We start from the raw sequence: 26,406 nt of genomic DNA, 5'->3' as shown, positions 1-26,406 counted from the left end.
CTCGTTGTCAAAGCACCTGTGTCTCCCTCGTTTGATTTTCTATTCCAACAGTTGGATGATTTCTCACTTTTCCCGCACTACACTGGAATTGCTAAAGTTGAAATTAGGAATCGGTCCCCTGTTTGAATACAGATGAAATATGTTTTCTAAAATGTATGAGCACTGATCTCTCAGCAGGTGTGTTTATTTAGCCAGAAGCATCTTATTTTTAACCCCCTCAGTACCAGGGGTATTTGGGTCAAAGGTATATCAGAGAAGGGGGTCAGGGCAGTATTTTAGTAGTGTTGATGTGTGTGTGTGTGTGTGTGTGTGTGTGTGTGTGTGTGTGTGTGTGTGTGTGTGTGTGTGTGTGTGTGTGTGTGTGTGTGTGTGTGTGTGTGTGTGTGTGTGTGCGCATGAGTACCTGCCTGTGTATGGGTATATCACAAGGAAGATGGTGACATTTAAGAGGAGGGGTATCTTAGTTAAGCTAGGGTCTGGGCGGTATTTCAGGGTGGCTGGTGGGTAGTTCAGTGAGGCGATGGAGGCATTTGGGTCTGGGGTATTTAAAAAGACAGGGTATTTTAGTGAGTGGGGGATATTTTAACTTTGTAGCGAGCAGAGCCTGGTCTAAATTCCTCCTGGTTCTCAGTCTGTGTGCTCCCTGACCCTCCAGCATGTGTCACCCTATAACAGCTGCTCTGGGGTCAGCGGGTCACAGAGATGACAGAGGGGCCAGACTGCCGTTACAGCTCACTCACTGATCTGGAGTCTGCTTCTGTTTCGTCATGTGACGTCATTGACATGTCTGATCTAGAATCATAGGGCTAGAAGGAGGATATTGCTATTAATGTATTGAATAGGTAGTGTTATTTTAGTTCGTTTTCTATAAAGTACGATGTTATGTTCCTAAATGGAAACTCTGAACTCTGCTCAGTTGAAACCCAATTCACACTAATAGAAGGTAATTGTGATTGCTTCTATTTCAGTAAGCTGTTTATGTATTCTAGGTCTGCTTATAGCATCGGGTGTGTACAGTTTGCAGGGACAATGTTCGACCTGTTTTCAGAGTGGCTTGTAGTAAGTGCTTTGGTGGAAAATGTACTACTGAAGTGTATTACTAGGGTGTGTGCTGGCTATTACCGATGGCGGTGATTCAATATGCCTCGGTATATAGCGTAAGACAGATTCCGTTTTGACGAAGGTTCCCTGATTGAACGGTCAAGGGTATAGTCAAAATGGCCGCCCCTCAACAGTATGAACAGTGAAAGTGACAGCTGGCTGTGGTGTAAGAATCAATTGGTATACTGCTCAGTCACTCCCTGTTTGTTCACCTGAACCCGACCGCTGACAACCTTTGTTCTCCCCCCCTTTTTTTTTATCGATGATGTCATTCGATTACTCCATTCGATTTGGTTCACCTGGTGACGACATGTGCAGCCAATGGGCTGTATCGAAATAGGGTCACCTGACCCGTAGCTAATTCTGTCTACCAATCATATCACCTGGCTGTCGATTGTTGACAGCTCAGCACAGCTGGGTCGATGTGGTTCCATTGGCCGCTATCTTAGTAACAGGGTCAAAGTAGAACGCTTCGTTCGTCTAAGGTACTCCAGGAGTGGTGTACGTCTGGCTTATTTGAATACTGCTTTGACTAGGCTATGTCATTAAACGATCCACTCACCTTACTCAGGTCGGCGCTCTGCGAAGTCAATCCCTGTAAACACGTCACTAAACTCCACGGCTGGCAATGTGTTTGTGATTGCTATTTCTGAGCAGGCTGCTGATAACTGCTTATGTGCGTTATGACTGTGCGCTGAGTTGAGTTCAGTCTGAATGTAAATTCAGAAGCACCCGTTTTGAGTTCTCTGTGTCTCTCTCTCTCTCTCTCTCTTCTTCTCCTCCAGATTGAGAACATTGATGCCTGCCTCAGTTTCCTGGTAGCCAAGGGAGTCAACATACAGGGTCTGTCTGCAGAAGGTAAACACTCACACTCACCAGTCACACACACCTGCTGAGAATACACTGGCTGACTGTAGTGGCTAGAATATTGTGTAGTGAGCTTGTAGCTTACTTTCCTCTCTGTATCTCATCTCTCTCTCTCTCTCCTTCTTCCTACCTCTTCATCTCTTTCTCTCTCTCTCTCTCTCTCCCCTGTCTGTTTATTTACCTCTCTCCCCTGTGCTCCGTTACGCAGAGATCCGCAATGGGAATCTGAAGGCCATTTTGGGCCTCTTCTTCAGCCTGTCTCGCTACAAGCAGCAGCAGGCCCACCGCCAGTACTCCCAGCCCCACCTTAAGTCCCAGGCCCAGACCCCTCATCCTCCCCTGAGCCAGCAGACCAGCGCCCCTGCCCAGCTCAGCAGACACCCTGCCCCCGCTGCGCATGAGACTCCGGCCCCCACAGCACAAGCAGCCCAGAAAACAGCACAGGTCGAGATGCAGTCCAGGTAAGCCTGTTGGATCACCGCTACACTGATGCATTCTGGGCAGATGTAGTTCCATAATACTCCGAATTTAAGACGTCTTCCCTCTTTCCCTCTTGCCGATGTCATCGGTGTTCAATTTGTCGTCTCTGTCTTATTTCCTCTCTCTTTCCGGGTGTCTTAGCTCCAGTCCGTCTGCAAATGTAAAATGATCCTTTCTCTCTCTCGTCTTCCATATCGCTCTCCTTCTCTGTCTTTCTCTCTCTCCTCTAGGGATGGGTGTCAGAGTAAACTGCTCCAGTTTTCCCTCGGTCAGAAAAAGTCCTCTAGGTCAGCTCTTTTTCTCTCCCTCTTTCTCGCTCTCTCTTCTTTGTGGTCCTGCATCTTCCTCCTCCACTCCTCCTCCTCATCTTCTAATCCTCCCCCTTCCCTCACCGTTTCCAGAGCAGGTAGAAGTTGTCCATAACAACGGATACAGGGTCAGATCTTTGTCAACATGCTATGGTTACTATAGAGGGTGTATTAATGTGATCCTAGATCTGTGGTAAGGGCAACTTCTACCTGAAACGGCTATTCTACTCGGCATGAGTTTTGAAGAGAGGGGGACTCCATTTTGGAAAGTCCTGTCCGACTCCGGCGTCACGCCTCATTTGGCATATCTGCTTAATGGGCTGTGAGGGACCTCTGGATAACCTGTGCGCGTGCTCGTATGATGTGAGTGTGGGCTGCGTGTGCGCGCACGCATGAATGTGAGAGAGCGCGTCTGACGAGAGAGCGCGTCTCACTGCGAGTGTGGCCCTAATAGTTAACTGAGATGGAGGAGTGGATGGCTTGAATTCGGTTGGATGTTACGATAACGGATAGGATAGGCCACTACCACTATCCTACTACTACTGTACTGTGTACTGTGCGATAATGTTTATTCGGTGACGTGTCACACACTTTATACATTCATCTGGGCCCGTATTCATAAAGTGTCATAAAGTAGGTGTACTGACCTAGGAGCAGTTTAGCCTTTTTTTATATAAGTCTCAAAAGGAAGGACCGAATCCGAGATTAACACTCCTACTCTGAGATGCTTTATGAATGATGGCCATGAACTTTGTTTCACAAGCATGTTCACTGTTTTTCTGAACTAAATGACTGCGTTAAAACGAAGGTAAATGGAGGATGTGTTGTTGCATGCTGCCTAAACCCAACAGAGCAGCCATAGAGAGATGCCTGAACGGAGTCCCCGCATCCGTTTTTCCAGGGGCAACAGAAGTTAGGTTGAATATACTGTATACATGAAAACAGGGAGCATCCGCTTTTTGCCGACCAGGTGGAGAGTGCATGCTGTTCATCCCTGGTAGTTTTTGCACCTGCTCTGTCAAAATGTACCTCAAAAACAATGCAATAGCCCCACCCTCTGGTCAGCATGTGTAACTGCAGGTTAATATTCAGCTGGGCGTAAATACATTCAATATCTGGAATGGTGTTTTTCTCTCTCCTTTTCAGATTGTAATGCGTTTCTCCTCCCCTGCTTTTCCTTTTCATCTGAATTGTTTTATTTTCTTACTTTCTCGACTTGAATGAAAACTGTCTTGATGTGCAGCCAAGGGGAGCACAGGTGACATTAGGATCATTTCACGATTACGATTTAATGTGGCCACATCCTGAACGAGAACGGACAGAACACTTTTCATCAGTGAATCGTAAACAGTGTATATCAGGAATAGGCTAGCAGTGAAGCCTGTGACTTAATATCTCCCTCAGAGTTAAATCGTGTATTACATTTTGCAGCTCAGTTGGTAGAGCACGGTTCTTCCAATGCCAGAATAGTGGGTCTGATTCCCAGCATCCCCCGTACGTAAAATGTCTGCATCGCAAGTAAGTCGACTTTAAGTCCCTTTAAATAGAACTGTCTGTAAATGGATATAAAATAACAAATAAAAATCTATTGTTTATACACTAACATTTTCAATGTGTTCATTTCAGCACGCTCATGTCGTCACAGTCTTTATTGTCAGACAGGAACTTAATAATGACTTCTTATAGCCCAGACATCAGTTTAATTCATAAGACAGTTCATTCACGGGCTAACAGCAGTCTGAGTTAGACCTATTCTCCCACTAACAAGCCCATGCAGTCCTACTTGGTCATGTTAAGGAAATTCATTTTTTTCTTCTTTTTTTCCCCTCTTTTTCCTCTCTTTTTTATATATATATATTTTTTAAAGGCCACTCAATCAGTGGCAAGAAGGAAATAAGAGTTGCGATGTTTCACACCGGTATTGAACTACCGGTCATAATCTATTTATCAGACCAATGTCGAACAGCCACAGAATTATGTTTCCTCCACTAATGCTGGATTAGCAATTTATAGGCCTCTGTGAGAGACAGACCCGGCTGGAATAGAGTGTAGAATGCTGACTTTGACTCCTGGCTATGGCTACACAGGAAATTAGCTAATAATATGGGGTTACAGATAGGCGGGAAAATATTGGAATGTTTTAATGAATGTATTGCCTAAACCTTGCTGCTTGTGCCATTGAGTGTAAATGCTCTATTGCGCTCTCTCTCTCTCTCTCTCTCTCTGTCTCTCTCTCTCTCTGTCTCTCAGACTTCCAGGCCCTAGTGCGAGGGTGTCCACTGCTGGCAGTGACATCACACCACGCGGGTCGGTTGGGGCCGCCGGCAACCGGCGCAGTCAGGGCTTCACAGACAAGACCAAACCAGCCGCTCACCTGCACAAAGGTACGTCCGTCCTCACACACGCACACTCACACACACACACACCTTTTATGACTGTGCATGTGTCTGGAATTCAACCGGGGGTCAATATGGCCCACTCAAAGCCTGATCCATGACTCGATATACGATCAATGTATGTACACACACACACACACACGTCTTGATGGTATTTCGAGTCATGGATTAGGCTTTGAGTGGGCCATATTGCTCAAGGTTGAATTCCAGACACATGCACAGTCATAAAGGACCAAATGTCTAAACCACCTGCCAAGTCATTAAACGCTGACAGTCTGTCCTGGTCATGATGTGGATGATGATGTCTGTGAGTATAGCAGCTACCCTAATCAAGCCGTTATAGTGTGGGAGGCCATAGGAGTCACCCTTTCTCAGAATAGATCAAGGCCTATCCACAAAGCGTCTCATATTACAGCAAGGGTGCTGATTTAAGATCTGTCCATATCATATTATTCATTGTGATATGAAAGGCTAAACTGATTCCAGATCAGCACTCCTACTCTGAGACACTCTCTGGATACAGGTCCCTGAGTGCAGACACCCTCTTCCACCCACGATGCGCCGCGTCAGTGCTGAAGCGCTTTACTACGATGTGTGTGAGTTGGGCCATGAAATAGAGTATTCGTCTTTGTTACCCATGTTGAGGGCATCAAAGGTTATTCGTTAGATCGACAATGTTATGAGTCAAACTAGATATGATTTATGGTTGCCAGATGCTTCACCTATTTATCTGGCTGGTCATGTGATTCTTCTATCTTGGCTAAGGGAGCTTTATGGATACAGAAATGAACAGTACAAGCTTCAGTACTGCGTATTGCGAGGACAGTCGAAACACTATGTGTGTTTGTGCGTGCGTGCGTGTGTGTTTGTGTGTGTGTGTGCGTGCCTGCGTTCATTCGTTTGTGCGCGTGTATGCACGTGACACTGACCTATAGAGAGTGTGTGTGCTGCATGTCTCCTCGCTAAATGACATTGACATGGGTTACAAGGTGAGGTGACAGTGTGTGATTTATAGAGGTGTGTGTTAGATTTAGTGTTGCGCTATAAAGGTTACCATGACCTTTAGCTGGTATGACCGCTATGCACTGTGCTCTGTCTAACCTCAAAGGTGCTTGCCTATAGCAGGAGGACCTATGACTAGGGCTGTGGCGATCATGACATTTTGTCCTCTGGTTAATGGCACGCAAAAGTCTGCTCGTCTCACTGTAATTGACCTTTAATTAACTTAAACACGTTTAGCATCTCCAGGCCCCCATTCTTTATGTCATATGATGTGCCCTGAATCAATTACCTAAATCAATTACCATTGCTTGGCCTGCGTCTTGTTGGTGTGTGTCACGTTTACCCCCGCTCCCCCTTCTGCGGCGCTCAGCTTCGCCAGTTGTCTCATCATTACGCACACCTGCCACCGTCGTTACGCGCACCTGCGCCTCATGACACTCACCTGGACTCTATCACCTTCCTGATTACCTCCCCTATATTTGTCACTCCCCCTGGTTCTTTCCTCAGGCAATATTGACTCTGTTTCTGTTTCATGTCTGTACGCTGTTCGTGTTTCTTGTTTTGTACTATGTTCTATTTATTATTAAATATTCACTCCCTGTACTTGCTTCCTGATTATTAGCGTACACGTTAAAGAATAGCGCCTCACCAAGGGGAAGCAACAGACGTCGGGTCCAAGTGCCGCTGCCAAAGCAACTGGGGATGCCTTAGCCGGCTCGTCATTCTCCCATGCCTCAGCCGGCTCGTCAGCCTCCCATGCCTCAGCCGGCTCGTCAGCCTCCCATGCCTCAGCCGGCTCGTCAGCCTCCCATGCCTCAGCCGGCTCGTCAGGCTCCCATGCCTCAGCCGGCTCGTCAGCCTCCCATGCCTCAGCCGGCTCGTCAGCCTCCCATGCCTCAGCCGGCTCGTCAGCCTCCCATGCCTCAGCCGGCTCGTCAGCCTCCCATGCCTCAGCCGGCTCGTCAGCCTCCCATGCCTCAGCCGGCTCGTCAGCCTCCCATGCCTCAGCCGGCTCGTCAGCCTCCCATGCCTCAGCCGGCTCGTCAGGCTCCCATGCCTCAGCCGGCTCGTCAGGCTCCCATGCCTCAGCTGGCTCGTCAGGTTCCCGCTCCTCAGCCGGCTCTACAGGTTTCCGCACCTCAGCAGAAGCGACCGGTTGTTGTCCTGGCACCATACTGCCAGTTCTCTGACCTCCTCCCTATAGGTTGTCTCACCGTTGTCGGTGATCAGGCCTACCACTGCTGTGTCGTCAGCAAACTTAATGATGGTGTTGGAGTTGTGTTTGGCCACGCAGTCATAGGTGAACAGGGAGTACAGGAGGGGACTAAGTACACACTTCTGAGGGGGCCCAGTGTTGAGGATCAGCGTGGCAGATGTGTTGTTGCCTAACCTTACCACCTGGGGGTGGCCCGGGACCATTCCTCTGGACGGTGCCATCCGGCGGCTGGAGCCGAGCGTCAGGGAGGGGGTACTGTCACGTCGCCAGTTGTCTCATCATTACACACACCTGCCACCAGCGTTAAGTGCACCTGTGCCTCATGATACTCACCTGGACTCCATGACCTTCCTGATTACCTCCCCTATATCTGTCATTCCCCTTGGTTCTTTCCTCAGGCAATATTGTTTCTGTTTCTTGTTTTGTACTATGTTCTATTCATCATTAAATATTCACTCCCTGTACCCGCTTCCCGATTTATTAGCGTACGCGTTAGTGTGTAGTCACACAAATCAAAATTCAATCAATCGTTATTCGGGACACACTTTCTGGGGTGAGACAAGAATGGCATTATTCCTACAGAAGAAAAAAAAAACATGGTTAAAATGATACTCAGCTGAGTTTGTTTTTTATTAGTTTGACCCCTGTGTGAACCTTCCTATTACACGGCCTCGTCTTCTCATTGAACTCAAGTTGTACATTCTCTACAGCACCCAGGGGCTGTTACCATAGAAGTAGAATTATATTTCTATGGCTATTACAGTGTGACTGGTGTCTATCTACTGTCACTGTATTCAGATAGACTGACACTCTGTTTACTGTATTGACTTAATGCGCTTCTATTTTCGGCTGTGTTTAGCCATGGTGAATCTGTTTCGACTGTGTATTTAGTTAGAGGTTTTATGTAGCCTCTCTGCGCTGTTGTCACCACTCAGCTGGTCTACTGGGGTTGTTTCTAGACTCACTGTGTTTGTCTTCACTCATTACCCTGTGTTAGACTGTATGAACGATGGCGGCAGGAGAGATGGAGGGGAAAGAGAGAGAGATGGAGAGAAGAGAGAAAGAGAGGGTGGTGTGTGTGTGTGTGTGTGTGTGTGAGAGAGAGAGAGAGAGAGTGATGTGAAGGGTGCAGAGGGACAGACGGCAGGTAGGGAGGGGAGGAGGGTTTGGAATCATCGCCCTAACCCCCTGCCTTCCCTGTTGAGTGTCTGCCAAATCCCTCCCCCCTTTACCCAACTCACTCCTGCACAACAGTTCCACTCAGGCTGCACTCTGTGGAACGTCTGTCAGAGTTTGGGACCCTGGCTTCTGCTCTCAGCTTCTTTTGGTCTCTACTCTACTGGGACAGTGATACAACAGCACTCCTGAGGTTTGTCATCTATCTTTTCACCGCTCTCCTCTTAGCCTCACTAGGTGCTGAAACTAGCTTTCTCCCAAATCATACATTACGTCAATGTGCGATTTGTATGACAGTTGGAATTCGACCCAGACATATAGTACCATTGGTCCTGGTCTGTTACCTAGTGACCGGACACAGGATCTGACTCAGTCATATTTCACATTTTGTGATTAGTTTGTGTGTTTTTATTTTTTTGAACGATATACTGTTTTAATACAACATTTTACTTCGTAAGCTTTACTGTACCAAATTAGCAACACGTTTATTAGCGGGAACAGTCAGTGATTTACTACCTTGAAATAAAATGCTGAAGATGCTAAGGCTCAGTAAAAACATCCAGTTCTATTGTCTGGACTGTTCTGTGTCAGTGGTGCTGACAGTAGAATGTAAAACATGTCACTGGTACCATCCTGTTTTAGACAGTAGAGAGACATGAGCATACAGTTGGCCTTCCTCTTATGCTTTACATTAACTCAAGGTGACAGCAGCGAGAGAGAGAGAGAGAGAGAGAGAGAGAGAGATGTGACCTGTTGCCACAAGAAAAGGGCAACCGGTGAGGAACAAACACCATTGCAAATACAACTCAGAAGTAAATCAACAACAGAATGGCTTCAACAGAAGAAAATACGGCTGCTGGAGTGGCCCAGTCAGAGTCCTGACATTACAGATGTGTGTATTTATAGTACGACATAGAAATCAGTAGTGTAGAAGGCAATGGCAAGAGTTAAACTTAACTAAAAGCACAGAGTGACCCTCAACTACAACCTATCTATCATTCAGTAGTCTACACTCAGAACAAATCTGACTTGTTTGCTGCTGCTGGCTAAAGAGATTCATTTCCAAAGGAATCAAGTCAAAGTCTCTGAAGTCTAGGTTCAGATAGTTCTGAATATGTTCAGAAATCCGAGAAACCCATTTCACGTGGACAAATTAACAACGGGCAAGAAGCAGAATATGGAAGACCACAGTGCTTTTTCTAATTCTCGTAAGGAACACACAAAGCGTTAAGCGTTCCAAAATACACGAAGAGATAATATGAATTAATAAGGTAGACATTTCACATTTCTTTTGTACTTGAACAATTTGCACATCGTTGCAACACTGTATGTCGACATAATATAACGTTTGAAATGTCTCTATTCTTTTGTAATTTTTGTGAGTGTAATGTTTACTGTTCATTTTTTTTATTATTATTTATTTCACTTTTGTTTATTATCTATGTAAACATATGTTTCCCATGCCAACAAAGCCCTTTGAATTGAATTGAAAGAGAGAGAGTATGTTGTGTATGTGCGTTCTATGCGAACGTGCGTGTGGGTGCTTACTCTTGTATGTGTGTGTGCGTGCGTGGTGTGCATGCATGCATGAACGTGTACGGACAGTGCAGACAGTGCTGAATGAATGGCCAGCCCATGAGCTGTAGCCTCTCTATTTGAGTGTGTTCATGTGGAGGAACTTTTAAAAGTTTCACTCCAAATAAAGACTGACTGTCCCACTTGGGGATATGAGTAAGCAGTTGAAACAAATGACTTATTGTACTCCTTAATAGAAGTCGCCTATATTAAATGATACTCGGGTTAAACTGAGCAATTGAACGTATAAGCAACAAAAAAAAAACGACAATTCACTTTTAGCGGTCTATTTATTTATTTATTTTGAGGGTTTTTCCGGCAAGACAACTGTGTATGGCTAAGAATGGTTGCTCTCTGGGCAGCCTTGGAAATACGCCTCAGCTATTTCTATAAGTATCATACAGTACCTTACTGTATGTTGCTAAAAAAAAAAAGGCTCTTCCTGAATCTGGACACATTCATCATCATATGTTTAGGCTGCGCGTCATTCTAAACTGTATACAGTGTCTATAAGTATGATACTGCTTCCCCCCCCCCCCCCCAGGCTCAGTCATGGTTTTATGTTTAGACTTGACCGTGAAAGCGGTCAAGAGGGCTACACAGTGTCGGCCGATGCTAGCCCCTCTAATGCGTTTAAGCTTGTTTTTGCGTTCGGTTGCGTTGAGGTCTTGACCGTGTTTGCCCGGGTTTAGTTTGGGACGAGGTTAAGCCATTACACGCTGTGGGGAAACCACGGGCCTTTTGAAGTGGCTGTGCTGAACAAACATGTCTCTGACATGCGCATGCGCCCGCGCACATGCACGCACGTACAGACATGCTGCACACACACGTTGAGGACGTTTGTATTGTACACTTGGTACTGGCACATATAGACGAAGTGGAACAGACAAAGTGAAACACACATACATACACGATGATGTATGTATGATGAAACCAAGATTGAACTCTTTGGCCAAACCTAGCACCATTCCTACGGTGAACCATGGTAGTGGCAGCATCATGCTTTGGGGATGTTTTACAGCGGCAGGGACTGAGAGACTAGTCAGAAAACCTGCTCCAGAGTGCTCAGGACCTCAGACTGGGGCGAAGGTTCACCTTACAACAAGACAGCGACCCTAAGCACACAGCCAAGACGACGCAGGAGTGGCTTCGGGACAAGTCTCTGAATGTCTTTGAGTGGCCCAGCCAGAGTCTGAGCTTGGACCCGATCGGACATCTCTGCAGAGACCTGAAAATAGCTGTGCAGCGACGCTATTGGGTTAACAGTGGGTTAACTGCCTTGTTCAAGGGCAGAACGACAGATTTTGTACCTTGTCAGCTCAGGGATTCAATCTTGCAACCTTTCAGTTACTAGTCCAACGCTCTAACCACTAGGCTACGCTGCCACCCCAGACAGAGCTTGAGAGGATCTGCAGAGAAGAATGGGAGAAACTCCCTAAATACAGGTGTGCCAAGCTTGCAGCGTCATACCTGTAACGGCTGTCTGTGGAAGTAGACCAAGGTGCAGCGGAGTTAGTGTTCATCTTTGCTTTTAATATACGAACGAACACGATACACACAAAACAAGAAAACCGACAGCCAAACAGTCCTGTCAGGTGCAAAACACTAAACAGAAACAATCCCCCACAAAACCCAAAGGAAAACCAGGCTCCTTATGTGTGACTCCCAATCAGCAACAACGAACTACAGCTGTGCCTGATTGGGAGCCACACACGGCCCAAAACAAAGAAATACAAAAACATAGAAAAATGAACATAGAACGCCCACCCAATGTAACACCCTGGCCTAACCAAAATAAAGAACAAAAACCCCTCTCTATGGCCAGGGCGTTACAATACCCAATAAGACTCAAATCAAATCAAAGATTTGTCACGTGCTACGAATACAACAGGTGTAGACCTTACAGTGAATACTTACTTACAGGCTCTAACCAATAGTGCAAAAAAGGTATTAGGTGAACAATAGGTAAGTAAAGAAATAAAACAACAGTAAAAAGACTGAGAAATAACAGTAGTGAGGCTATATACAGTAGCGAGGCTACATACAGACAGCGGTTAGTCAGGCTGATTGAGGTAGTATGTACATGAATGTATAGTTAAAGTGTGCATATATGATAAACAGAGAGTAGCAGCAGCGTAAAAGAGGGGTTGGGGGGGGCACACAATGCAAATAGTCCGGGTAGCCATTTGATTACCTGTTCAGGAGTCTTATGGCTTGGGGGTAAAAACTGTTGAGAAGCCTTTTTGTCCTAGACTTGGCACTCCGGTACCGCTTGCCATGCGGTAGTAGAGAGAACAGTCTATGACTGGGGTGGCTGGGGTCTTTGACAATTTTTAGGGCCTTCCTCTGACACCGCCTGGTGTAGAGGTCCTGGATGGCAGGAAGCGTAGCCCCAGTAATGTACTGGGCCGTACGCACTACCCTCTGTAGTGCCTTGCGGTCGGAGGCCGAGCAATTGGCGTACCAGGCAGTGATGCAACCAGTCAGGATGCTCTCGATGTTACAGCTGTAGAACCTTTTGAGGATCTCAGGACCCATGCCAAATCTTTTTAGTGTCCTGAAGGGGAATAGGTTTTGTCGTGCCCTCTTCTAGTTTGTTGTTGATGTGGACACCAAAGATCTTGAAGCTCTCAACCTGCTCCACTACAGCCCCGTCGATGAGAATGGGGGCGTGCTCGGTCCTCCTTTTCCTGTAGTCCACAATCATCTCCTTAGTCTTGGCTACGTTGAGGGATAGGTTGTTATTCTGGCACCACCCGGCCAGGTCTCTGACCTCCTCCCTATAGGCTGTCTGGACTCGAGACTGTAATCGCTGCCAAAAGTGCTTCCACAAAGCACTGAGTAAAGGGTCTGAATACTTACGTAAATGTGATATTTCAGTTGTTTTTTTTAAACACATTTCTAAAAACCTGTTTTTGCTTTGTCATCATGGGGTATTGTGTGTAGATTGATGAGGAAAAAAATCAATTTAATCAATTTTAGAATAAGGCTGTAACGTAACAAAATGTGGAAAAAGTCAAGGGGTCTGAATACTTTCCAAATGTACTGTAGATTAGTTTTTGGTTTAATAATAAAAAAGAATTAGCGAATGCAGTAGAGGGAGGAGGGGAGACAGATGGAAGAGAAGTGTAGTTCGTGGTAAAAGCTACAATGTGGAAATGTGTGTGAGGCAGCGGCTCTGGGATACAGAGGAATAGAGGAGAGAGCACGAGATGCTGACAGATTCCTGATAGATGTGCAAAATGGCGCAAGCAAGTTCTACCCCTGCGAGCCACCAATTGTTGTAGCTCAGAACATGAAGAGCTAGCCGTATGTCTGTTTTATTCTGATCGCCTCACGTTGTTTTTTCAAGTATCGTAATATGAAAGAGGCTGTGTAGAGTAGAAGTGTGTGTGTGTGTGTGTGTGTGTGTGTGTGCGTGAGAGAGAGAGAGACCGAGTTGGGTTATGGCAGGAAGTTCACTGGTGGTCTGTGGTTCAGTCCTGAGGGCCTCTCTCTGTCTGTCAGACTCAGATTTCAGACTACTAATTGACTGCACTAATTGAGTAGTTAAGATTTAAACACTAAAACCTGGATCCTGTGTAAACTACGAGAATACACAAGTCATATAGAGGCACAAAGGTGTGTGTGTGTGTTTGTGGAATTCTATTTTTGTCTCAAGGTAGTGAACTTTGTCACAGTGATCTTTAGTAGCCAGGTCAGGAGGTCTGTGATCTCTTACGAGTGGGATGTCAGCAGTCCATGTGTTTGTGATATTGGACCAGACAAAAGTTCACTGTGTGGCAATCTTTAGGTATGGCAAAGGGAGAAAGAATGCTGGTCAGTTGCTCAGGTGTGAGTGTTTATGTGTATTGATACATCACGCGTGTGTCTAAAACAGGAAACAAAGTCAATTGTGTGATATAAGAAGGGGATTGAATTCAATACAACTTTATTGGCAACTGTGGGGCAAAGGGGTTCATTGCAATTTCACTTCTGACCCAGGATGCGAAATGTGGATCTCCTTTTCATTCAAACTGGGGCATCTTTGCTCTGTGTGTTTCTTGTGTCCCAGTGTCCAAGCCAACACAATGTCCACTTCTCAACCAAAACCCAAGCTGGTTTCACCCCCTATTCTCCCTCTGGGGCACAGATCGTTCTGTTGGCATGATGTAAGCTTCTCAAAGTTCCCCTTTTCCCACATCCCAGCCTCAGTGAGTCTGAATCCCTCTCTCGTTCTCATTCTCCGTCTGTCTCTCATTCTCTCTCTCTCTCTCTCTCCCTCCTCTACCTCCTCTGTAATTACTGCTGGTCCTCCTCTCTCTCATTCAGGCCCTCCTCCAATAGCAAGCCAGCTATTAGCAACCTGACCCACTTTCCGCCGGCTAACCTCTAGCACGGCTAATTGGGCCCTAATCACTTCCTAATGGGCGCATTGTTTCAATGCGCGCTTGCTAAATACTGAACTGGGGGGAAACGAAAAGGGGCATGAAAAGCAATTAGGGCATGAAAGGTGTTTAAAAAAAACAGGAATAAATGGGATGAAAATGGGATGTGGCATAAAGATGTGGAGTGTTTAATATTCCTAGTAAATACTTCCTTAGCGAGGTCCAAATGTGTGAATATTAAACTCGATTCGTTTGAGGAGTTACCAAGTGTTTAGAGTCATGTTAATGCAGTATACTGAAAAAGGGTTGCATACTGCACTGTACGAAGAGATGGTACAATCTTCGAAAAAAAAGGGTTCCAAAAGGGTCCTTCGGCTGTCCCCATAGGAGAACCCTTTTTGGTTCCAGGGGGAAACCTTATTGGTTCTATGTAGAACCCTATGTAGAGAGCATTCTACTTGGAACTGAAAAGGGTTCTGCCTGGATCTAAAAGGGTTCTTAAAAAGGGTTCTCCTACGGGGACAGCCGAAGAACCTTTTAAAGGTTCTAGATAGCACCTTTTTTCTTAAGAGTGTATTGAAAAGGAATTGGAACGGATTACATTTGAGATCACTACTTAATAGGCCGTGTTTGTGAAGGTATTTGGAAGTGCAGCAGGACAGTAGCTTCTGTTTTGCTGTGTCCATGTGCTGTACTGGCTGACTAATGGGTTGGGCATGGAAGTGGCCACAAGGGCAGTTTGGCAGTTTGGCTTTGAATATTCAAAATATTGTGAGCACTACGTTGGCAATTGGAGTCTCTACAGGCACACAACAATAACTACACTATTCTTGTACTGCCCGGTATTAGTCTCTTGAGGAAGAACATCTTAGCTACTCTGAGTTCTGTTGGTTTTGGATTTGATTGTGACTGTTTTTGGTACGTCAAACATTATTGATTTAGAGGGGTAACAAAAGACACACTTTTAAAAAATGCTTTGTGTTGTTTTTTTGGCGCGCAGTAAAACAGATGTGTCTTATGTAAAACCTTCATTTCGACAAAATAGTCCAATTGAATGAAAATATTTGTGTTTTTGTGTTTTAGCTAGCTCATTTCCACAGTAGTTCAGAATACAGACTTGGGATTGAGCAAGTCTTTGTCTGTGAATTGGAAGATAATGACCAGAATCAGCCCATATATGTCCAAACCTCCCAAGGATGTCAGTAGCAGTGTTCTATCTCAACTCAAATTCCTAGGTCAAACTTTAAAGGGCTTTCCCTCATCGTTTTTATAAACAGTTTGTGATAGGCACTCTCATTGTTAGTGTCCAAGATTTCTAATAGTTATCTGAGTGTCGTGGGTTCGCTAGCGTTAAGTAATGACACGTTTAGACTGTGTCAACACAGGCTAACTCAAGCTTTCCACAGTGCAAGACCTTATATGGACAGTTAGTGTGGGGTCTATGAGGATTGCTCTATCTAACCATCTCTTATTTCTCTCCTTTCCCCTCTCCTTATCCTCTCTCCCACTCCTGCTTTCTCCCTTCTCTTCATCTTCTTCTTCTTCACTCCTCTCATCTCCTAATCCCCTCTCGCTCCTATCCTCCTCTCCTCTCGGTTATCCGCTTCTCACTTCCTCCTCTCATCTCCTAATCCCCTCTCGCTTCTATTTTCCTCTCCTCTCGGTTATCCGCTTCTCACTTCCTCCTCTCATCTCCTAATCCCCTCTCGCTCCTTTCCTCCTCTCCTCTCGGTTATCCGCTTCTCACTTCCTCCTCTCATCCCTTTTTTCATCCCATCCACCTCTTCATCCTCTCCTTTTCCTCTTCCTCTTCCTCACAGAACCGTCAGAGGGCATGACTTCACAGACTCCGGTAATGACTGAGCATGCTCCGTCGTCCCCGGTGACCATCTTCACTTCCGCCAACAGCGTCTCTACCTCGGATCCCGTCCCTCCATCCTCCTCCTCCTCCTCCTCTTCCTCGGCCATCCCCCACCCCAACTCCAGCAGCAAGCCCTGGAGGAGTAAGTCTGCGAGCTCCAAGCACTCCTCCTCCTCAGCCATGCTCTCTGTCAAGCAGGAGAAGGATACCTCCTCTAAGGCCTCCTCGTCCACCGAGCCCCCCCCTAAAGTCGTCCAACAGAAGTCTATGCTGGAGAAGCTCAAGCTGTTTAACAGTAAAGGCGGATCTAAGTCCTCGTCCTCCAGCAATCAGGGAGCCCAGGCGGACAGCGGTGCCCCCGCCCGGCAGCTCGGGGCTGGTGAAGTAGAGAGGGCAGAAGCAGGGTCCAACACCGACTCCCTGGAGGAGGCAGAGGGGAACACCCGGCCCGGCGTCAACGGGACCGGTAACGGGACGACCCACGGTGGTGCCTCAGCCCATGTCCCTACCATCGCCACAACAACCAGCAGCCCCAAGATCGCACTGAGGGGAATCGCTCAGCGCACGTTCAGCAGAGCTATGACTGCTAAAAAGAGCTCAGTGAAAGGACTGGAGAAGGAGAAGGAGAAAGAGAAGGAGAAAGAGAAGGAGAAAGAGAAGGAGAGGGGGAAGGAGAAGGAGAAAGAGCGGGAAAGAGGGAAAGAGGCGGGAAAACACATTGCCACCGAGAGGATGGAACTCAGGGGGGAGGAGCCTAAGGAGGAAGCGACTACCAGTGTCGCAATGGAAACGGAACCCTCCTCCAATAAGAGAACTTCTAAAATCGCCAGTTTCATACCCAAAGGGAGCAAAGTGGCCAAGAAGGAGAGTTCTGTCCCTTCACACAGCGGCATACCAAAGCCAGGGGGTAAAACCTCAGGGGTAGGGGGGAAGGCGCCCTCGGCAGGGGGGAAGGAGGGTGGGGAGCGTCCCCGGAGCATGCGGTTGGGAGGGGGTCTTGTCCTGCAACGCGGACACCTGGACAGAGACAGGGACAGCAGGCACTCTAGCTCTACCTCTAGTCTGGCTTCTACAGAGGGCAAGGCCTCACAACAGGGCCACAGCGCCGCCCCGGTGGTGGAAGGTGGTAGTGGTGGCGCTACACAGAGCACAGCCTGCAACACAGTCAGTGTCCAGCTACCTCAGCCCCAGCAGCACCACAGCCACCCCAACACAGCCACCGTAGCACCCTTCATGTACAGGTGAGTAATACACATACCTTGGACTGATAAAACTGTAAACTTTAGAAAGTCTGAAAGGACCATAAGTCATTAGTCACTGATCATTAGTGGGAATCTGCAAGCTGTTTGCTAGGAATTTCCCTATCATCTAGGTCACAAACGGACGTGGACGGTATCATGGCGACAGAGGCGGGGTCAGGAGGAAGGGGCGGAGAAAACATCCCCTTTAAAACCAGCCAGCCATCCATTGAGGACCTTTCAGGTAGGCCATCAACTAGTTCTGTCTGTAAGGAGCTGATGGGCGATTGGTTATGTGTCTGAACTGTACAGAAGTTACATGGGCCATTTTCTTTGGGGGGGGGGGGGGGGTATTTTTGACATGAATCCGACGTCGGGTTGATTCTATCTGATGGGAAACATACCTTCCTGGCTCATGCACTCTCAATTCAGTGGTGGTTTTTGTCGTGTCCACAAGTGAAGCGCAGGTTGACTCGTAGCCCGCAGTCCCCTCAGTTATATCCACGGAGCGGGCGAGTTTAGGGTCATGAAATATTGTGTCGATGACGGTCAGGTGGCGAGCGGTTTGAATAAAGTTAAAACAATACCTTAAAAAAATCTATCAAAATCGAATTCATGTGCAACTCATATCTCTAGACTACATTGAGGTTTTACTTTCGTTATTGTAGGCTATCTAGCATTAGTGTGTAAGCCTAAGCTTTAGGACCTAACTGTAAGCGCGCCAAATAGCCTACACTCCAATTGCCAAATGTTTTTTGGGAATGGGAAGAAAAAGTTCACGTGTATCCATGGAGGCACAAAGGACGTCGGAGTTGACTCTGACCGTAGCCTAACAGAGCATTTTCTATATTAGCGGGTTAAAAGGATCGGGTGTGGGTCTCAGATTTTGACTTTATCGCGTATAGTCTCGCGGTTGCTGATGGGTTATTAGCAATTGCGGGCGGGTGCGGATGAACTGACAGTTGATCCGCGCACCGCTAGTACCTATGTACTCAGTCACAATGTTTGTTCCGTATAGCAGAAGATCCAGAGACACGGCGGCTGCGGACTGTTAAAAACATTGCAGACCTGCGCCAGAACCTGGAAGAGACCATGTCCAGTCTACGGGGGACTCAGATCACACACAGGTAAGAACCTCCTGCAATGAGAACGGACCATGTCCAGCCAAGTAGCCAAAGAGATACCCGTTTTTTTTTTATTCCACATTCTGTTTCTGTGTATCCGACAAGTTCCACGGACGTCCGTTAAGTCATAACAGACACAGCTCCTAGAGAGAGACCACAATAGTGGTCACAATAAAGCTATTCATAGCAAATGTCCATATGACTTTCTCTTGTGAAAAAAATCCCAAAAGCAGGCTGTTAATGTAAAAGGAAAAGAGAGTCAGCACGTCTGTTTTAACTAGCGGTCGTGTTAATGGGTGGTCCACCAGGAGAAAGGTCTAATTTCGAAGCTGGAGAGCGGCTTAAAGTGGGACATGACTGCCACCTAGTGGCCACGTAGTGTCACTAATAACTCACGAGTCCGACACTGGGGATGTGTCCCGGTCTCCAGGGTTGCCGGATAGAAATAGAATAAAGGACGAAGTTGGATGAACCTTTTGCGATTTGAGACTTGTCTGTCTGATGCTCTGTTCTAGTGTGTGTGTAATGGAGGGCTTGTTTTCCAAAAACCCACTAGACTGTGTCTTGTGTCTGGTTCTTTCAGCATGATCTCCCCCCTGTATGAGAGTGTCAGTGTCTTTGATCCAGTAGTGGCTGGATGGAGCGCTGGTCTTGTCTTTGGATTTTGATTCAATCTCCTGACCCAGTCTCTCTCCCTGCTGCTTGCTCTCTCCTTTTCGCACAATTAGAGAGGTCTTACCCACTGTCTAGTCTAGTCCACTTCAATGCTGCTGAGCTAATGTCTAGCCTTACACTCAGTCTTTTTTCCCCTCCCTCCCTCCCTCCCTCCCTCCCTCCCTCCCTCCCTCCCTCCCTCAGCACCTTGGAGACGACCTTTGATAGCAACGTCACCACGGAGATCAGCGGTGGCAGCGGCGGCGGGAGTGGACGGAGCATCCTCAGCCTGACTTCCTCCCGGCCCTCCCTGTCGTCGTGGCGACTGGGCCAGTCCAGCCCCCGCCTGCAGGCGGGGGACGCCCCCTCCACGGGGAACGGCTACGGGGGTCGTGCCTCGGGAGGAGGAGGAGGAGGAGGGCAGGGGGGCCGCTACCTGTACCCTGGCCCCCTGCGGAGACAGCTGGCAGGGCGGGGAGGTGCCCTCAGTATGGATCTGGGGGGGAGAGGGGAGGATATTGACCTGGAGGGCATCGCCATGGAGGTGACGGGCTACATGAGTGACGGGGATGTGCTGAGCAAGAACGCAGCGCGTCCTGATGATGTCACCAGTGGGTGAGTATTCTGAGAGAACTAGCATATGATGACAGGGTAAAAAAAATGTAATTGTGTTTTGCAAATTGCTACTCATCCCTTTTGGGGCTGGTTTGGTTCGTTTTGCGCCTTTCTCATAGGTTTGGGAATCAATGCATTATAAGTGGCTGTCATGTCACAAGAGGGCGCCAGTGTATTTGTAATCTCACATAAGTGTACAAATGTGAACATGGTATAGCCAACAGTAATGTGGCATGAAGGGAAAAATACAGTTGTTGTTGTTGTGAGAGGACTTGTAAGACATTCTGTAGTCGCTTTTTGAGATGGTATACAGTGCATTCGGAAAGTATTCAGACTCCTTGACTTTTTCCACATTTTGTTACGTTACAGCCTTATTCAAAAATGTAATAAATAGTTTTTTCCCCTTATCAATCTACACACAATACCCCATAATGACAAAGCAAAACAGGTTTTAATTTTTTTTGCACATTTATAAATAAAATAAAACTGAAATATCACATTTACATAAGTATGCAGACCCTTTACTCAGTACTTTGTTGAAGCATCTTTGGCAGCGATTACAGCCTCAAGTCTTCTTGGCACACCTGTATTTGGGGAGTTTCTCCCATTCTTATCTGCAGATCCTCTCAAGCTCTGTCAGGTTGTATGGGGAGTGTCACTGCACAGCTATTTTCAGGTCTCTCCAGAGATGTTCGATCAGGTTCAGGTCCGGGCTCTGGTTGGGCCAATCAAGGACATTCAGAGACTTGTCCCAAAGTCACTCCTGCATTGTCTTGGATGTGTGCTTAGGGTTGTGTTCTTGTTGGAAGGTGAACCTTCGCCCCAGTCTGAGGACCTGAGTGCTCTGGAGCAGGTTTTCATCAAGGATTTTTCTGTAATTTGCTCCATTAATCTTTCCCTAGATCCTGTCTAGTCTCCCAGTCCCTGCTGCTGAAAAACATCCCCACAGCATGATGCTGCAACTACAACTACGGCCAGTTTGGTGGTTCCAAACTTCTTCCATTTAAGAATGATGGAGGCCACTGTGTTCTTGGGGACCTTCAATGCTGCAAAAATGTTTTGGTACCCTTCCCCAGATCTGTGCCTCAACACAATCCTGTCTCGGGGCTCTACGGACAATTCCTTCGACCTCATGGCTTGGTTTTTGCTCTGACATTCACTGTCAACTGTGGGACCTTATATAGACAGGTGTGTGCCTTTCCAAATCATGTCCAATCAATTGAGACTCCAATCAAGTTGTAGAAACATCTCAATGATGATCAATGGAAACAGGATGCACCTGAGCTCAATTTTGAGTTTCATAGCAAAGGGTCTGAATACTTACATAAATAAGGTTTTCTATTTTTAGTAAATTTGCAAAAATTTCTAAAAACCAGTTTTCTCTTTGTCATTATGGGGTATTTTGTGTAGATTGATGAGGGAAAAAACTATTTTAGAATACGTCTGTAACGTAACAAAAATGTGAAAAAGGGGAAGGGGTCTGAATACTTTCCGAATGCGCTGTATGTCCTTTGGGGACCAGGACCCGTATCCTCAAAGCGTCTCAGATTAGGAGTGCTGATCTAGAATCAGGTATTCCCTGTCCATATAATTGTATTCTCATTGTTGATCTGAAAGGCAAAACTGATTCTAGATCAGCACTCCTACTCTGAGACGCTTCATGAACATGGGCCCAGATCAGATGGTAACTGTATGAAGCTTCGTCTCTGTGAGTTCAATCCAGTAGAGTTGAACCTCATAACCTGTTTGTTTTCTAGTCAGTGCCCATGTTGAAGTCAGTGTCCATGTTGTAACAGGCCCCCTGCATACCTTGGCTGTCATACTCTGCAATTTAAACCAATGCTGTCATCATTATTATCATATGAATTTACACACTGGGAGCCAACTCTGCTGCTGATGCCAGAATCAGGACAGTGCACGGCCAAAATGAGAGAGAGACTAAGACACAAGGGAGCAGACTATGTATAAATTACTGAATGCAGCTTCGTGGGGTAACAAAGATATGTACTAGATAAAAACGGACCTATGAGTAGCTAAGAACGGATATCTGAATACTGTATAGTCAAACATCAAAAAGCAACAAACAAATCCTAAAGTTCCTCAAAGTCTCAAGAGGGGGGAAAAAAAAGGTGATGGAATCGACGGTTATATGAACCAAAAAAGCGGCAAGTTTCTCTCGCTCCATTTCACTTCCGCAGAGCCACCTGCTCTGAAAGGGGTGGGGTTAAGTGCTCCCCCTGAAGCATTCAGATAACCTATTTCAAACCAAGCACTCACTCACTCACTCACTCATTCACTCACTCACTCACTCACTCACTCACTCACTCACTCACTCACTCACTCACTCACTCACTCACTCACACACTCACACACTCACACGCACACACACACACACACACACACACACACACACACACACACACACACACACACACACACCTGGGCAGGTGAGTGCTATGAAGACCCCAACCATTCCCCTGCTAGTGCAGTATGATCTCCTACATCTATACTTAGGGATTGGGTGGGACGCCAGCCAAAGCGGTAGTGCTGTAGTGTAGAGAGATGAGTGATCAGGTGCTGTACACAGTTTAGATCCGGCATCATGTTCTGTACCACTAGCCTGGCCATATGAGAGGTTTATGATGACATGGTGGATATAAAGGAAACACACAAAGGCTCTGAGGATGAACTATAGTTACAGGAGTGTGTGTGTGTGTGTGTGTGTGTGTGTGTGTGTGTGTGTGTGTGTGTGTGTGTGTGTGGGTCCCAGCCTCGGCCTCGGAACAGGGTGATTGATGGTTGAAATGAGCCCTTATTCAAGTGACCAGATTACGCCTGTACCCTGGGGGGTTGTGTGTGTGTGTGTGTGTGTGTGTGTGTGTGTGTGTGTGTGTGTGTGTGTGTGTGTGTGTGTGTGTGTGTGTGTGTGTGTGTGGTAATATGGTGAAGCCTCCCTGTGTCTTAACCATTTAAAACAGACACAGATAGCTTAGTCTCTCCCCCTCCCCTCCTCCCCAGGCCTTGAATGGTTAACCACCAATGCTAGGTTGTGTTAGCAGCTAACTGGTTAAAGCACGTGTCATAGGTTTGACCATAGAGGATGAGTTGGCAGTGGGATTCCACGCCCACCTACTGGGTAGTCATTATCTGTGCAAGTGGCAAGTCACAAACACTGCCTTTTAATGCAATTTATCTTCTTAAATCCGATTTTAAACCTAACCTTACGCCTAACCTTGAATAAGACCAAAGAATCGAAATGTTATTTTCATAAATGTTTACAATATAGCCAGTTTTGTCACTTGCCCATCTAGTTGGATTTACAGCCGACTCACAGTTGTCGTTCCTTATCTCATTCCAGGTGTGTTTATAATATATTATATTCTTGTGGAGGAGTGAAAAAAAAAATGCTATATGGAATTGTTTTGAATTGGTTGAAAGTGAGAGGTTAGTTAGCGCCAGGTGGTGAAACAGGTATGAAGACCGGAGGTGTTTTGATCCTCGGGTTCATGCTGTGGCTCCTAAGCTGGGTATGTGAAGTGCTTTCTGAAAGCCCCGAACACGACAACGTGATGTATGAGCCTTCTGATCACTCAGCGTGAGAATGAAGTACCTCAGGCAGCACTGTACACCCACCCCACCCCACCCCACCCCTCCCCCTCTCTTACCCTTTCGGCTTCTCTGGCCCCTGGAGATACACCCCCCACCCCCTCCGCGGTCCAACTTCCCTCATCCTCTCGCTCTGACTGGCTTGGGGGGGGGGGTATGGTGTTCCCCTCTTCAAAACCTTACCCCCTCCCCTCTTCACCCCTATCCACCTTGTGCTCTTTAGCAAGCAGACAGCCAGGCAGAGGCAGAGCCTTCAGTGAGTGGGAGCATGTGGAGTTAACAGAAGAAGCCCGCATACCAACACTGAGCACCCACCGAGGAACACACACTAGAAGCACACGTACTGTATATTCACAGATACTTCTACACACACACACACACACACACACACACACACACACACACACACACACACACACACACACACACACACACACACACACACACACACACAGGCGCGCGGGCGCGAGAGACATACTTATGCACACACTTAGGTCTAAGTGTATAGACATTACACAAACACGCAAGACAAATAAGGCAGAGTATATGTATGCCAGTTACACTGTTGCTACATATAATATTTGGAATACACACACACACACACACATTCTGATCTGAACGGTTCATTCTGATCTTTATCGAGGGGGATCTTAACTCACCTGGACACGTTTGTTTTAGGTTGGACCCACGTCATTAAAGATGTGCGAGGCGAAAAGGTATGTCCCAATGGTGGGGGAACCAGAAAGTTAAGTCTTGTGATTTTCGAAAAACCAATCCAGTTGTCTTATCTGTTTTTAGATGAGCGGGGATGAAGTTGTGTGTGTGATTCTGAGATGTCATCCTGAGTTACTAAGCATGTAACACCTTGACATTGCTTTATAGCTGGTTTTTAGTGAGAGTGGCACTTCTGCTTTTGTCAGTTGCAGGGTTAGGGTCTGTTTATTGTTCCACTGGGTGGGGACTCTGTGCATGAACTGGAAAAACCCTCGACGATGGGTCGTTTTTTTTGGTTTAGGCATCGGAATTCTTTTCCGGAATTTAGTTAATTTAAATGCAATTTGAGCATAACCCTGGTCAGTAGCCGTGTAACATGAGAGGGAAGCTAAAATGTTTGCACTATTAGCTTTCTGCAGTAAAGTAAATAGATTCCAGGTTTTTTCTAGAGATGTGTATGGAATGACAAATGCTTCTGAGCGGACATACTGTACGAGAGTACAACTCCCCTCTCTGTGGCTGTTATTAGATTGAACCACTTCCTATGGGAGTTATTGGTGTACGAAGTAAGAAACCTGGCCAATTAAAGTATCATCGTCATCCTCCGCTTTCTTGTTCACCTGTTCCCCTCATACAGTGTCTCACCTCTCTGTGTCTATGAAAAGTTATGTTATAGAGAGGTTGTAGATATGTTATAGAGAGGTTGTAGAGAACGTATAGAGAAGTTGTAGAGAGTTTGTAGATATGTTATAGAGAGGTTGTAGAAAGGTCGTACAGGGCAGTGTGTTGATAGAGCCTTTAGTAGGACGTTGACAATGCATCTCTGTGCGTTATTCTGTGTCTTTGCTCCTTCTGCAGTTTGTAAGTGTCTCCACCATACAGTATATGAAAACAATAACCTGTCTATGCACAGACAAAGGGCTATTTTTCACACCACCTTGGTTGGTTCAGTTCCTGTGACTCTCCTCATGATTGGTTGAGGATATGGTTACTCGGACTCCCTGGGATTGTACAGTTAGTATATGTACGAGGTGTACTGTATGTGTACAGTCAGTGGTTGTGTGGTAGGTTTAGTGTCGTACCTACACTGAGTTTACCAAACATTAGGAACACCTTCCTAATATTGAGTTGCAGCCCTCAACAGCCACAATTCGTCGGGGCGTGGGCTCTGCAGGGTGTCGAACGCGTTCCACAGGGATGCTGGCCCATGCTGACGCCAGTGGTTCCCACAGTTGTGTCAGGTTGGCTGGATGTCCTTTGGGTGGTGGACCTTTCTTGATACACATGGGAACACAAGCTTAATGAAGCAGGACACATGTTATGTTACTAAAATGAAAGGCCGTTCAGTTGACTAAAACGGCCCGCTATTTCCGGCATTTTGATAATAACCACACTAAATCGTTATTCAAATGACAAAAAAATGTGACTAAGATTTGATTATATTTGAGTCAAAATGACTAAAAACGAGAGTAAAATCGGGGAAAAAAGAGTGCCAAAATGAACACTGCACCAGGAAAAACATCTAGGAAATGTAGGGGCAGTACTGATCTAGCTGCACTGGTGTGTGTGTGTCTTTGTTCTTCTGTGCATGTGCACAGAGCCCCAGTGGTGTGGAGTTAGTGACCGGTCCAGTCGGCCAGCAGCCATTTAATCCTGATTGATGAGACTGGTGCCTGGGACGGACAAACAAGATGGATGTCCTTTCCTCTCCATGTTGATTTTATTTCGAGCAGGAAGGAACGTCCGTCTTGTTTGTCCAGCCCAGGCACCAGAAAGGGATGGAGTTGTTGTCCTTCTCTCTGGTGTTAGACCAAGGGTTTGGTCCACGTTCTGTTTCCTTCTTCCCGGCTTGAACTGACATGAAAAACTGTATTCCATCGAAAGGGATGTGAAACTAAGTGTTGTGTCATTTTTAACGTGAGCTTAGACTTTGAAAACCTGCCGTTGTCTAATGTTGACCATTGCCCTTTTCTGTTCTCAGCTACTTGACGGACGGCGGTCTGAGTCTGTACACGCGGCGACTCAACCGTCTACCCGACGGCATGGCGGCGGTACGAGAGACCCTCCAACGCAACACCGCCACGGGCCAGGGGGACGCTGACAGGT

General features: G+C 46.6%; 1 protein-coding gene across 7 annotated transcripts in view; it reads left to right on the top strand.

Annotated features, from left to right (window-relative positions):
- LOC106587075 (neuron navigator 2) overlaps positions 1 to 26,406 on the top strand; it is a 335,183-nt gene that overhangs the window by 250,776 nt on the left and 58,001 nt on the right. For 4 of the 7 annotated variants that reach the window (XM_082969356.1, XM_045708752.2, XM_082969355.1 and 1 more), the window contains 8 exons: positions 1,887 to 1,959; positions 2,177 to 2,429; positions 5,007 to 5,140; positions 16,309 to 17,590; positions 17,722 to 17,831; positions 18,606 to 18,714; positions 19,570 to 19,980; positions 26,282 to 26,404. In XM_082969356.1, the coding sequence (XP_082825482.1) occupies positions 1,887 to 1,959; positions 2,177 to 2,429; positions 5,007 to 5,140; positions 16,309 to 17,590; positions 17,722 to 17,831; positions 18,606 to 18,714; positions 19,570 to 19,980; positions 26,282 to 26,404 (2,495 nt within the window). Of the gene's footprint in view, positions 1 to 1,886; positions 1,960 to 2,176; positions 2,430 to 5,006; positions 5,141 to 8,634; positions 8,740 to 16,308; positions 17,591 to 17,721; positions 17,832 to 18,605; positions 18,715 to 19,569; positions 19,981 to 24,078; positions 24,303 to 26,281; positions 26,405 to 26,406 lie in introns of those variants that run through there. The other 3 variants (XM_082969354.1, XM_082969358.1, XM_082969359.1) reach the window with 3 other exon arrangements.

Source organism: Salmo salar, chromosome 26 (genome assembly GCF_965601325.2).
Source record: "Salmo salar chromosome 26, fSalSal1, whole genome shotgun sequence".
In the NCBI taxonomy this organism is placed as follows: Eukaryota; Metazoa; Chordata; class Actinopteri; order Salmoniformes; family Salmonidae; genus Salmo; species Salmo salar.
This window is presented reverse-complemented; position numbering and strand designations above follow the sequence as displayed.